This window comes from Carcharodon carcharias, chromosome 2 (genome assembly GCF_017639515.1).
Source record: "Carcharodon carcharias isolate sCarCar2 chromosome 2, sCarCar2.pri, whole genome shotgun sequence".
Lineage (NCBI taxonomy): Eukaryota > Metazoa > Chordata > Chondrichthyes > Lamniformes > Lamnidae > Carcharodon > Carcharodon carcharias.
Window position 1 is genome coordinate 222,548,554 of NC_054468.1, and position 14,196 is coordinate 222,562,749.

The 14,196-nt window shown below is 40.0% G+C and overlaps 1 protein-coding gene across 2 annotated transcripts in view; it reads left to right on the top strand.

Moving 5' to 3' along the window:
* The window catches only part of tarbp1 (TAR (HIV-1) RNA binding protein 1), a 196,024-nt gene that overhangs the window by 6,317 nt on the left and 175,511 nt on the right, over nt 1–14,196 (top strand). For both annotated transcript variants that reach the window (XM_041212283.1, XM_041212278.1), the window contains exons 2-8: nt 4,226–4,323; nt 5,304–5,373; nt 9,057–9,205; nt 10,085–10,137; nt 10,226–10,323; nt 12,631–12,766; nt 13,285–13,381. In XM_041212283.1, coding sequence (XP_041068217.1) covers nt 4,226–4,323; nt 5,304–5,373; nt 9,057–9,205; nt 10,085–10,137; nt 10,226–10,323; nt 12,631–12,766; nt 13,285–13,381 — 701 coding nt within the window. The remainder of the gene's footprint in view (nt 1–4,225; nt 4,324–5,303; nt 5,374–9,056; nt 9,206–10,084; nt 10,138–10,225; nt 10,324–12,630; nt 12,767–13,284; nt 13,382–14,196) is intronic.

Below are 14,196 nucleotides of genomic sequence, written 5' to 3' on the forward strand. Positions count from 1 at the left end.
AAAGGAAATGCCAAACAATTATAGGTCAGTTAGTCTTACATCGGTGGTGAGCAAATTAGTAGAATCAATCCTGAGAGATAGGATTAACTCATGTGGAAAGGCATGGACTAGTCAGGGATGGTCAGCATGGATTTGTTAAAGGAAGGTCTTGCCTCACAAATTTGATTGCATTCTTTGAGGAAGTGACAAGAAGGGTTGATGAAGGTAGCGCAATGGGTGTTGTGTACATGGATTTTAGCAAGGCATTTGACAAGGTCCCACATGGCAGATTGGTCAGGAAAGTAAAAGCCCGTGGGATTCAGGGTAATGTGGCAAACTGGATAAAAGGAGAGACCATTGGAGAGACCAAGCGCAGACTGGGTGACCGCTTTGTGGAACACCTTCAGTCTGTCCGCAAGCATGACCCAGACCTCCCTGTCGCTTGCCATTTCAACACTCCACCCTGCTCTCATGCCCACATGTTCGCCCTTGGCCTGATGCATTGTTCCAGTGAAGCTCAATGCAAACTGGAGGAACAGCACCTCATCTTCCGACTAGGCACTTTACAGCCTTCTGGACTGAATATTGAGTTCAACAATTTTAGATCATGAACTCTCTCCCCCATCCCCACCCCCTTTCTGATCCTCCTTTTTTCCAATAATTTATATAGATTTTTCTTTTCCCACCTATTTCCATTATTTTTAAGTGTATTTCCATCCATTGTTTTATCTTTGCCTTTTACCCTATTTCGATCCCTTTCCCCCCCACCCCACCCCCACTAGGGCTATCTGTACCTTTATTATCACATTCCTTAGATAATAGCACCAGCTTCAACGCCTCTTTGTCCTTTTGGCTATGACATCTTTTGGTTATCTCCACCCCTATCACTGGCCCTCTATCCAGCTCTTCCTGTCCCACCTGCCCTTAAACCAGCTTATATATTCACCTCTTTTCTATTTTTACTTAGTTCTGTTGAAGAGTCATACGGACTCGAAATGTTAACTGAGTTCCTCTTCGCAGAAGCTGTCAGACCTGCTGAGTTTTTCCAGGTATTTTTGTTTCTGTTTTGGATAAAAGGATGGCTTTGTAGCAGGAAACAAAAGGTAATGGTCGATGGATGTCCTTGCGAATGGAAAGTTGTCTCAAGTGGTGTTCCACAGGGCTCAGTGTTGGGACCCTTGCTGTTTGTGTTATATATTAACGATTTGGATGTGAATGTGGGGGGGCACAATTGGGAAATTTGCAGATGACACAAAGATTGGCCGAGTAGTGGATAGTGTAGAGGATAGCCATAATCTCCGAAACGATATAGATGGGCTGGTGGAGTGGGCGATAAAGTGGTAAATGGATTTTAGCATAGAGAAGTGTGAGGTCATACATTTAGGGAGGTCAAACAGTTACAGGGATTACACAATAAATGGGAATATACTAAGAGGGGTAGATGAAGTGAGAGATCTTGGCGTACAAGTACACAGGCCCCTGAAGGCAGCAGTTCAAGTAGACAAGATTGTAAAGAAGGCATATGGAATGCTTTCCTTCATTGGCAGAGGTATAGAATATAAAAGTAATGATATAATGTTGAAATTGTATAAAACACTGGTGAGGCCACAACTGGAGTATTGTGTGCAGTTCTGGTCACCACATTACAGGAAGGACGTAACAGCTCTGGAGAGAGTGCAGAGGAGGTTTACAAGAATGTTGCCAAGGTTAGAAAAGTGTAGCTACAAGGAGAGATTGAATAGGTTGGGGTTATTTTCCTTAGAATAAAGAAGGCTGAGAGGTGACTTGATGTGTATAAAATTATGAGGGGAATAGATAGAGTGGACAGGATAAAATTGTTTCCCTTGGTGGAGAATTCCAGAATCAGGGGACATAGATTCAAGATAAGTGGCAGAAGGTGTAGGGGAGACATGAGGAAGGACTTTTTTATGCAGAGGGTAGTGGGTGCCTGGAATTCGCTGCTCAAGTTGGTGGTAGCGGCAGAAACTCTGAACTCTTTTAAAAGTACCTGGATCTACCTAAAGTGCTGAAAGCTGCAGGGCTGTGGGCCGGGTGCAGGAAGGTGGGATTAGAATGGGCACCTGGGTGTCCTCGGGCTGGAATGGACAAGATGGGCCAAATGGCCTCCTTCTGGTGCTGCAACTTTTCTATGGTTCTATGGATAACAAAAGAAGTTAAAGATTTATATCAAGGAAGTGGCTTATAAGGTTGCCAGGAAAGGGTAAGCCCGAGGAATGTGACCATTTCAGAATACAGCAAAGGATGACCAAGAAACTGATAAAGAAAGTTAAAAGAGAATATGAATGCAAGCTAGCAAGTAATATAAAGGTAGACTGTAAAAGCTTCTTTAGGTGTGTGAAAAGGAAAAGATTAGCAAGAGCAAACATAAGTACATTCCAGGCGGAGACAGGAGAATTCATAATGGCGAACCGGGAAATGGCAGAAAAACTAAACAATTACTTCGTGTCTGTCTTCATGGAGGATGATGCAGGAAATCTTCCAGAAATACTAAGGAACCAAGAGACTAGTGAACATGAGGAATTGAAAGAAATTAGTATTAGTAAGGAGGTAGCACTCAAAATTAATTGGTTTGAGGTTGATAAATCCTCTGGACCAGATGATTTACATCCCAGAGTGTTGAAGGAGGTGGCTGTAGAGATGGTGGATGCATTGGTGGTTATCTTTCAAAATTCTATAGACTCTGGGAAGGTTCCTGCAGACTGGAAAGCAGCAAATGTAACCCCACTATTTAAAAAGGGAGGAAGAGAGAAAACTCAGAACTACAGACCTGTTAGTTTGACGTCAGTTGTAGGGAAAATGTTAAAATCTGTCATAAAGAAATCTGGACACGTGGAAAATAATATGATTGGGCAGAGTCAACATGGATTTATAAAAGGGAAATTGTATTTGACAAGCCTGTTGGAGTTTTTTGAGGAAGTTGCTTAGAGCATAGATAAAGGAGCAAGTGGATGTGGTATATTTGGATTTTCAGAAGGCTTTCGATAAGGTCCTACATAGGAGATTGGTAAACAAAATTATAGCGCATGGGATTGGTGTAATATACTGGCATGGATTGAGAATTGGTTAATAGACAGAAAACAGAAATTAGGAATAAACAGGTCATTCTTAGGATGGCAGGTTGTTACTGGTGGGGTACCAAGCACAAGGATCGGTGCTTGGGCCATAGCTGTTCTCTATCTATATAAATGATTTGGACGTGGGGACCAAATGTAAGACTTCCAAATTTGCTGAAGGCACAAAGCTAGGTCAGAGTGCAAGTTGTGAGGAGGATGCAAGAAGGCTTCATAGGGATTTGAACAGGCTAAGTGAATGGGCAAGAACATGCCAGATGGAATATAACATGAAAGTGCAGTTGTCCACTTTGGTAGAAAAAAAACAGAAAAGCAGAGTATTTCTTAAATAGTGAGAGGTTGGGATGTGTTGATATCCAAAGGGACCTGGATTTCCTTGTTCATGAGTCACTAAAAGCTGGCATGCGGGTGCATCAATCAATTAGAAAGGCAAATTGTATGTTGGTCTTCATCTCAAGGGGATTTGAGTACAGGAGTAAAGATGCCTTGCTGCAATTGTATAGACCCTCAGTGGGACTGCATCTGGAGTATTGTGTACAGTTTTGGTCTCCTTATCTCAGGGAGGATGTATTTGCCATTGAGGGATTGCAATGGAGGTTCACCAGACTAATCCCTGGGATGGCGGGATTGCCTTATGAGGAAAGATTGAGGAAATTGTGCCTGTATTCTCTAGAGTTTCGAAGAATGAGAGGTGAGCTCATTGAAACTTACAAAATTCTTACAGGGTGTAACAGCGTAGATATAGATAAGATGTTTCCCCTGGCTGGTGAGTCTAGAACTAGGGGACACAGTCACAAAATAAGGAGCAGGCCATTTAAAATAGAGATGAGAAGGAATTTCTTCACTGAGGGTGGTGAATCTTTGGAATTCTCTACCCCAGGGAGCCATGGAAGCTTATTCATTGAGCATGTTCAAGACAGAAGTCGATACATTTCTGGATACTAATGACATCAGGGAATAGAGGGAAAAATGGCGTAAGAGGTAGATGATCAGCCATGATCTATTTGAATGGCCTGCTTGTGTTCCTCTTTCCTTTGTCCTATATCAATGGGTTGCAGGTTTTGTCATTTGAAGATAAATATTCCTGACATAAATTTTGTTTAGAATATGCCAATTTTTCAGTCCCATTCTCATTTGATTTCTTTTTATTTTAGACGTGTGCCTTTTCTGGTGGTCAGGTGAAAAAAGCAAACAACTTGTACAGTTATGGGAAAATTATATTTTAATAATGGAGACACTGGAAGAAAATCAAGTGAGTAGTTCATGTCTACTTTATGTACACCTGTCCCTTTGAAAACTGCCGCACCTGTGTCATGGGTAAAGCGTTCCATTCCCAAGCATCACCTTGAACTAACTAATGGAATTGATTGTTAAGAGGAAACATTAGGATTCCATGTATCCTCTCATAAGTGAATCTTTGCTCTTAAGAGTACTTTCACTTTCCCTGATATCCAAGTACCAGGTACCCATTAAGCTAAGAGGAACTTAGGGGTCATTATGGATAAACCATTAAAGATGCATAAGGAATATCAGCCTCTTTATGAAAACGGCCAACATGATAGCTAGATTTTGGGCTTTTAACTATCATGATAGGCTACAAGAGTTGGGCAATTTTCAGTGGAGAAACACGAGTTTAGTGGAAATTTGATTGTTTTAAAAGTGATGAAGGAATTAGATATGGGTTCATAAATATAAAATCCTCCAGTTACATATTAGAAAAAATTTCTTTGAATAATGAGTCATTACCCTCTAAATTAGCAAGGCATGTGGCAAGTATGAATTCTTCTTCATTCTGCACACTCTGCAGTTCTTCAAAGAAATTGGACAAGTTCCTGAGGAAGGAGTTCATTTCCCTTTTATAGAGGGTAAATTGTGGATTACCAAGAGTTTATAGGTTTCTGTGTCTACTGGAGCTTTGTTAAATTGCCTTTGTAATTTGGGAGAAAAATTCCCAATTTTTCCTCTTTTGACTCTCCCAGGAGATTGGGAATGTGTGTGCATATAGTTGAATGGTGTACCTGACAGTCCCATTTCTGGATGAGGTGGGCTTGATGGGCTAGATATTCTTGTCCTCCCTTTTCTTTGTGTTCATGTGTAGGCACCATGATGGAATTAAAGAAGCTGATACCAAGCTAAATTTTTAGACAAAATACTTCAGTGTTCATGATTTTTTAGGAATAACTGCATACGTGAGGCAGATGAAAACTTAATCCTTTCAGATTTGTATTTTAGGTCCACGTCATAAGACCAATTTTGCCACGGCTCAAGAGCTTAATGGATGCCACAGTTTGCATTGACCGAGGTAATTATGACACTTCATTATAAATTTGTTTTCTCACTACATTATTTACTAATATTTTTGCCTACTCCACTAATGCAGAACACAAGAAGTCACCCATACGCTTTGGCAGGTTTTCTTCTCAGCCCTCAATGCTCTTCAATTACAGAGCACTAATATCAGCTCCTAGAGCACAATGCCATCTCTCTTTTTTACTGCTATTTTGAGGGCAATGAAGGGAATATGTACTTCATGGGGTCATCAAAGAGGCAACTGCAATCCATTCGTCCTCGTTAAGCTAGTTTTTAAGAAATCATTTTCAGTATCAATTAATGAGGCATAATGTGTTCAGTACCATTTACAATTCATCAGATAATTAAGCAGTCTATGCTCGCATCCAGCAAAACTGGGACCACATTCATGCATTCAGACTTGGGCTGATAACTTTGCCACACAGGTGCCAAGTGAGGACCATTTCCAACAACAGTCCAACCACCTCCCCTTGAAATGGGATTATCATTGCTGCATTTCCCACTATAAGCATCCTTGGGGTCACCTTTGACCAGAAACTTAACTGGACCAGCCGCGTTAATATTGAGACTGCAAGGGCTAGTCAGAGGCTGAGAATTCTGTGGAGTGACTCACCTTTTGACTCCCCAGAACTTTTCCACCATCTACAAGGCACAAGTCAGGAATGTGATGGAATACTCTCCACTTGTCTGGATGGGTGCAGCTCCAACAATACTCAAGAAGCTCAATCTGAAGAGGAGTCGTATGGACTCAAAATGTTAACTCTGTTTCTCTCTCCACAGATGCTACCAGACCTGCTGAGTTTTCCCAGCATTTTTTTTACACCATCCAGGACAAAGTGGATTGGCATCCAATCCATCACCTTAAACATTCACTCCCTTCAATGCCCACTCACAATGGTAGCAGTATGCATCATATACAAAATGCACTGTGGCAACTCACCAAAGCTCCTTCGACAGCACCTCCCAAACCTACGACCTCTACCACTTAGAAGGACGAAGGGCAGCAGATGCATGGGAACACCATTAGCTGCAAGTTCCCTCCCAAATCACACACCATCCTGACTTAGAAATATATCATTGCTCCTTCACTGTCACTGGGTCAAAAGCCTGGAATTCCCTTCCTCACAGCACTGTGGGAGTACTTTCACCACAGACTACAGCGGTTCAAAAAGGCGGCTCGCCACCACCTCAAAGCAATTAGTGATGGGCAATAAAAGCTGATCTCACTAGTGTTGCTCATGAGTGAATAAGAAGTAAAACAAATACATGATGAAGACTAAAGGGTTAAAGTCATCTACTAATGGTGACAGTGATTGTAAATTGCTAAGTTTGAGAGTTATCGGATTAATCTACTCATGGACTGTTAATTGTCCTGCATGATTCCTTTTTATAAATATGGCTTAACTGGAGCACTCCACTGGTTTTGAATTACTCTTTAGTTTGCCATCAATGCTCTATAATAATCTAGTTGTGTGGACAAGGGAGAAATTTTCTCTTGGTTTGCGATGCCTGTGTGCATGCATGCATGCATTTTCACATCCCTTTAGAAAAATGCTTTATTGTTCAGAACTGTTGTACCTTATGTCCTGATTCAGAACTCTCAGTTTATCATTATTATGATTAATTATTTTGAACACCAAGCTGTGTTGGCATTTGATGTGTCAGTATAATGCAGCTTACAGTAACCATCTACTATTGCCACTGCATTCAGCCCCTGAGATTATTCTTTTAAAGAAAGATGGGGCGGTGGTTTGGTGGTGGAGGTTGGCTGTTTTCCCTACACCTAACATGATTTGCTTGGAAGTGTGAACTTTCTGAAAATGCATTTAGTTATTTGCAGATATGTGGTCAGCATCCACTCACACGATGATTCAACTCTGAGTCATTTATAGATCAGGAGGCTATTTGACCCATCGAGTCTATGGTGGCTCCCTGTGGAACAATCCAACCAGTCCCACTTGCCTGCTCTTGAGCCCTCCCACCACCTCTGTTTGATTGCTTGTCTGATATTCAATACTAGCCTGAGCTAAAAAATCCTCAAGCTAAACAATGGGATGACTGAAGCTATCGTATTTGGTTGCTACACAAATTTCATACTTATGCTGTAAATTCCCCTTCCTCGGCTTCTGTCATAGGTGAACCTAAACTGATGGCAACCTTGGGGCCCTATTTAACCTAAATCGACCTGCTTAGACTTCTGTCCCTACCTCAGCCCATCTGCTGCTGAAACTCTCATCCACCTCCAGACCAACTATTCAAATATTTTCCTTTCTGGCCTTCCATCTCCATTCTCTTTAAACTTTAGCTCATCCAAAACTCTGCTGCCATATCCTATCATGTATATGGTACTGCTGAATCATAACCCTTGTCCTCACTCAACGTCATTGACTTTTGGATCCCAACGCCTCAAATCTAAAATTCTTTTCAGTTTTAGTTCCCACACCTCCCAATGTATATTCTTCTCCAGCTCCAGCATCCTCTTCCCACCTCAATCCCGACCTACAACCACGCCCTCTTTCCCCATTTGACCTCCATTCCTTTGATTTTTGGCTCCTTTTACATCCTACCCTCTCTTCATCCCACAATGGTGATTGTGACTCAGCTATGTTGGCTTCTCACTTAATCCATCCACATCTCCACCCACCACCCCCTCTTTTAAAGGTCCTTTTGATCCTTTTTTGGCTGGGCATCCGATTTTGTCTGAATTATGCCCCCATGAAGTGCTTTGGGATGCTTTTCTATGTTAAAGGCTCTGTATAAGTGCAATTTTTGCTGTTATATTAAAAACAAAGTCTGCAGGGGCAAAACTGGCTGCAGCACTTCATACTTTACAGTGACCACATTTCAAAATGACTTCATTTGTCTCATCTTTTACTTTCAGGCAATGTACCTAAACTCTTAAGCACCTTGAGACCTCCTGCCCCCAATGTTGTTTCTTCCTATGTAGACAATTGCCAATGGGTTCTGCTCGCTGCAAGAGCTCAAGTACTCTGGCCTTTGTAACCAAAGCCTTAAAAGACCAATCACTTTATTTGCAACTTACCAAGTTTATTATAGAGCAAAACAGGCGTTTCTTCTGTTATGTATTAAGAGAAGTTTCACTTCATTGTACATTTTTATCTTGTCTAATTTGTTTTTCTTCATTTACTATATTTTGAATGACACTTGATAGGAGGAGTAGGTATGAATATCAGAACAATCTGGCTGAGCTTGGGCAAATCAAGAAGACAATTGAAGATAATTTGAGCTAAAAAATTCTGGCTCAATTGTGGGGCCTCCAATTCAGAACAAACTGTAAAATAGTGGAATTAGTGGGTGGATTAAACTGTCATTCAGTTTTATGAGTTTAAGTGAATTTTTTCCAGACTACACTCCTCTGAAGGGAAGTCCCATCAGTCCTCTAGTTGTTTCATTATTCACTAGAGTTTAAAACTGGCTGTCCTAGCCTCTGATAGAATGTAAATGATGGCTATTTTAGCTGAATTGGCATTAGGAAAGTGGTATGGAAGGGAAGAACGTTTGATTAAATATATGGTATTTTAACTTTGAAGGTATTGAGGATTGAGTTACCTGGCTTTAGATTCTGAATGTATAATTGTTTTATTTTAAGGAATAAATGGGTGGAAGAAAAGCAGAGATTGAAGTTGATTAATGAATAGTTTGTATGTCACCTAGGTCGTGCACTTTTCCACACGTCTTGGCTCCTTTGTGCTTATAAACGAATGTTTGAAAGCGAAAACAAAACTGCAATGAAAGAAGGCCTGTTTCAGTTTCTGGATCTTGGTGTCATGAAATATCCTTTCAGAACTCAGGAACTATGTGAGGTGAGTTTCTGAAATTTGCTACATTTGATAAGCAACAGCTTGTTGGCAGCTGTCTCCTGGTTTGTCCTACAAAAAAATAAACGAGAAAGATCATATCTTTGGTCAAGATGTGGGTTGCTGGGTGTTGTCACTTCAATCAAGGTTCTTGATCTAGGTCAGCGTCAAGTAATGTTGGCATCATATTTCAGAGCCTGCATGTCCTGCAACTGGAGCTTTCAATGATCAACATTCAAGAATGCTGTTTAGCATGTCATGTGACATGGGAAGGGTGTCATCATTTATAATTACTTGAAGGATATTTTCACTTGAATGCAGACAATCCTATTTGTTTTTTAAAAATATACTTTGTTCATAAAATATCTGAAAGAACATGACAAAACATTTCTAAATGGCCATCACAAAAAGTACAATCATTTTCAACTTTTACACATGGATCACAAGGTACTTCAATACAATCAATGAATATTACAGTCATTTCAATATGGTTATTACAGTCAGTCAGACCACTCCAATACCATTGCACTATCAACATACATCATGTTGCACTCTGAGGTGCTTCAATACAATTATAATACAATTAGTATTCAATGCATACATTTATTGTGAGCCATACAACCCAAGGGGCCTATACCTTTCCTGGCCCCTCTGCACTATGGTAGAAAAGCCTTAGACAGTGACCTTTCCCAATTGGGGAATGCAGTGAATCCTGTATTCCTATTAAAGCTCTCAAATTTTATATCTTTTTATCTTCTCTACTTTATTTTCTTTTCTTTCCTCTTTTGCTCCCCATTTTTTCATTGTTCTGTTTTTTTCCTTTCAAATCAAACAATTTATTTTAAGCTTTCAAACTATACTAATTAAGCTTTTTTTAAATTTAAGTTTATCTGTGGGCCAGTGATGGATGCTCTTTCAGAAAGTACATTTTACAGCAGGTAAGTACTTCAGTTCCTTAAATTGCTGGTTATTTGCATAATGTGTTCTTTATCTGCTTTGATATGTAACTGCATTTCTACTTTTCAGATCTCCAGATCAGATCATTGGCAGCTGTCCTTTTCTAGCTGTGAAGTTACAGACATTTTTTGTTGATTTTGTAGAAAATGTGGCTGAAGAATTCAAAGGTAGATTCTTGTGAGTTGTACAACCTGTCCTGTAAAAGGTAGTCTTAACTGCGTTGTAACAATGTTTTTGATTTTAAATTTATCTGTTGTGGAAAATATTCAAAGCCTCATTGATTATAACCACTGATTTTTGACTCTTGTTCTACCATGGAAGATAACTTGGGTTTTATATGGTACCTGTTAAGAAGTTTTCAGTATTTAGTTGCATGAATCCCATTTGTTTAAGCCACTTAATTGGTGACCTGGAGAAATGAACTTCAGATCCATTATAATCTACAGCATTCTGTACCTGAAGTGGACAACTAAACAGATTTTTTTTCAGATAAAATAGTTTTGTTCTGTAACCTTGACTGTTGCACAGAAGTTGCATGACTGTTGTCATGTGTGATGGTATTGCTCCCTGTTTATATGCAAGTCAGAAGATTCTACGACAGCTATTTATATAAGAGATGAGCTTCTGGTGCCCATTGGAAGTGATTCTATTGCTGCCTGTGCATTATACAGGCAATCAATGACCACCTTGCAATGAGGGTAATCACTTTTTGAACTGATAACCTTAACTATGTTAATTATGTTTGTGGTGTAATTTGAATAATGATCAGGGGCTGGTGTCTATAAATCTTAACTCGAAATCTGTTGCAGTTATTAGTTATTCACGCTTTTGTTTTCTCCTGTGCTCGTGTGATCTATGCTGGAGGAAGACTTTACAGATGCTTAGTAGCACTTTATGTTGTTAGCAACCACACCAGGTATTTTTCACCATGGGAAGCATCACAGCTGAACATTAAACTTGACTTCACCTGATACTCATGAATAAGTCACCAGGCAGTGATCAGGAATGGAATCCCTCAATGACTTTTATTTTTCTCATTCTTTCTCTGCCACACCCCAATCTCATTACTGCTGCTGTCTCAGCTGAGATCTAGTAATAGCAAAAATTTGGGATTGAACCAGTGACTTTTCCAGCCTATGTATTGCTTTATACTGTAGCATTTATCTACTTGACATTTTCAGGGAGCTGTACTACATGATTCATCGATTTAATTTGAAAAATCATCAGTGTGCATTTATTTTACAATCAGAGCAATTAAAATGCTTTTTTGATTGTTTTCTCTGTTAGTTTGTTAATATTTTAAATTTAGTGTATAATTAGTATGTAATGAGTATCTACAGCATCCACCATCTAAAAGGCACAAATCAGGAATGTAATGGGATACGCTACACTTGCCTGAACGAGTGCAGCTCCAAAAAACCTCAAGAAGTTCAACACCGTCCAGGACAAGGCAGTCCACTTGATTGCCACCTCATCAACCACCTTAAACATTCACTCCCTCCAGCACAAACATAGTGACAGCATGTGTATCATCCACAAGATGCACTGTAGCAATTCTTAAATCCTCTTTTGACAGCACCTTCCAAATGTGTGACCCCTACCGCCTAGAAGAACAGCAGATGTCTGGGAATACCACCACCACCTTCAGTTTCACCTTTAAGCCACAGACCATCCTGAGTTGGAACCACATTGCTGCTCCTTCACTGTCGCTGGGTCAAAATCCTGGAACTCCCTCCCTAATGGCACTGTGGGTGTACCTACACCACATGGACTGCAGTGGTTCAAGAAGGCGGCTCACTACCACCTTCTCAAGGGCAAGTGGGGATGGGCAACAAATGTTTGCCTAGCTAGTGACACCCACATCCTGTGGAAAAAATAAACAATATATATAATTATAGTTAGATAAAACTAAATCATTAGTATAATAATTGGTTTGGTTTGTTAATGTTTTTCAGTTTTGACCTCAACTGTAATTTGCTTCAAAGCCTCTTTTAAAGCTTTCCTTAATGCCCCTCACCACCCTTCCACTGCCCCCCCCCCAAAAAAAAAAGACTGTTGGATTTGGATATGTGTCTATACAAACAGACCTCCAGATGTTGTGTTCAGGAAGCGTCAGTGCACAGATCCAGGAAACCCTGACCACTTAAAAAAAAAATGTTTTCAAGGATTATTCCCTGCTCTAACCTGACAAGCAATGCTACAGTCGCACAGATGAAATTATACTACATGATATACCTTCAAATATGTTGGTGATAGAAATGTTCTGATAATTGAATCCTAAGTTCAACACTTAATGGATAAAAATATTGTACTTGCATTGGCAAATGTATATTGAAATTCTTTGCTATTAATGCATTATAACTTGTCATGTTTGAGATCAAAACCTTGGAAACTGGATACAATTTGCAGTTTGTTTAAGCCTTTTGAAGCGTTTGTGTGGAAAGCCAAAATAATGTTTTATTTCCTTTGATTAGGTGACTTTCTCATGAAGTTGATTAAGAGCATGGCTGCCAAGCACTGGTGTGCTATCCCCATACTCTTCATCTCTCAAGCCCTAATGCACATCCCATCACGCAGAACTTGGGGAGTAGAAGGGCTTCACGCTCTTCGGTAAGAATGATTGCAGGAGATTAATTTTAACTGCACTCAGAACAATTTAAGACTCTGTGCTTTGCCATGGAACGGGGTTAGTGGTTGAGGCAGAAGCTATGTCAACATTGGAGATTGGAATGTATAATTGAATGAAAAATGATTGAAGAGATGTAGGAACAGAATGCGTAAATGTTATTAGAATTGTTTCCTCACGTAATGGGGTAAATGCCAACATGGACTAATAGGGCTGGGACTTTTGTCCTTTTAAACAAAGCTTCAAAAGACAGAAGCTGACTGAAAAATGATACAGTTCGAAGGGCATTCATGTTACGATACACAAAACTATTTCATTGCAAAGAACACTTAATAATGTGAGCCTTCTGTTGTGTTACGGAATGTGCTTAACACTTGCAACCGGAATACAATGCAAAACCACTACAATATCCTTTTTGTCTGTGAAGGATCATACTTAACTAAAAGCTTTACTTTTCTGAAAAATATATATTAACATTTGCTCTTTGTTTTTACCTTCACAGGGAAGTAATATGCTGCACTATGACTAATCACCAAGTGTTGCTGCGAGGAGCAGCTCAGTGTTACCTTCTGCAGACTGCAATGCACTTGACTAATGTGGTAAGAAATTATTACTCCTTTAACTTACACATGTAAGTGATCTCTTCATGCAACAGCTGGTGCTGGAGCCTAAATGAAACCGAACAAGGACCCTCTGGATGTAGAAACAGGAAATGGTAGTAATACTCAGCAGGTTATGGCAGCATCTTGGAGAGAAGTAGAGTTAACATTTCAGGCGTGTGACCTTTCAACAGAACTGGCAAAAGTTAGAGATGTGACCGCTTTGTGGAACATCTCTGTTTACACCCAAAAATGACCCTGAGCTTCCAGCGGCCAGTCATTTTAATTCTCCATCTTGTTCTTACGCTGACATTTCTGTCCTCGGCTTACTACACTATTCCAGTGAAGCTCAGCATAAGCTTCAGGTCGTCCTTTGGTTAGGCACTTTATAACCTTCTGGACTCAACATTGAGTTCAATAATCTCTGCCCCCATTTTGTTTTGTTTTCAGTTTTTTTTAAAGACAGCAGTACACCTGCCCTAGGCATATCTTTTGTTTCTTTGGTTCTCTTCTTGCCCCATTGCCATTTCCTTTGGTCCTAAAAGACTAACTCTTATGTCATTCAATCTTTCCTGTCTTTCACTGTACCATAGACCCTCCTTTTGTCCTTATCCCACCCACTCCTTGCTCAAAACCTATTACATCTCTGATTTTTCCCAGTTCTGTTCTGATGAAAGGTCACAGACCCTGAAACTTTAACTCTGTTTCTCTCCACAGGTGCTGTCATAACCAGCATTTTCTTTCTTAACTTTGAATTTCCAGCATCTGCAGTATTCTGCTTTTCGACCCCTGTAGGTATAGTGTAGGTTATATAG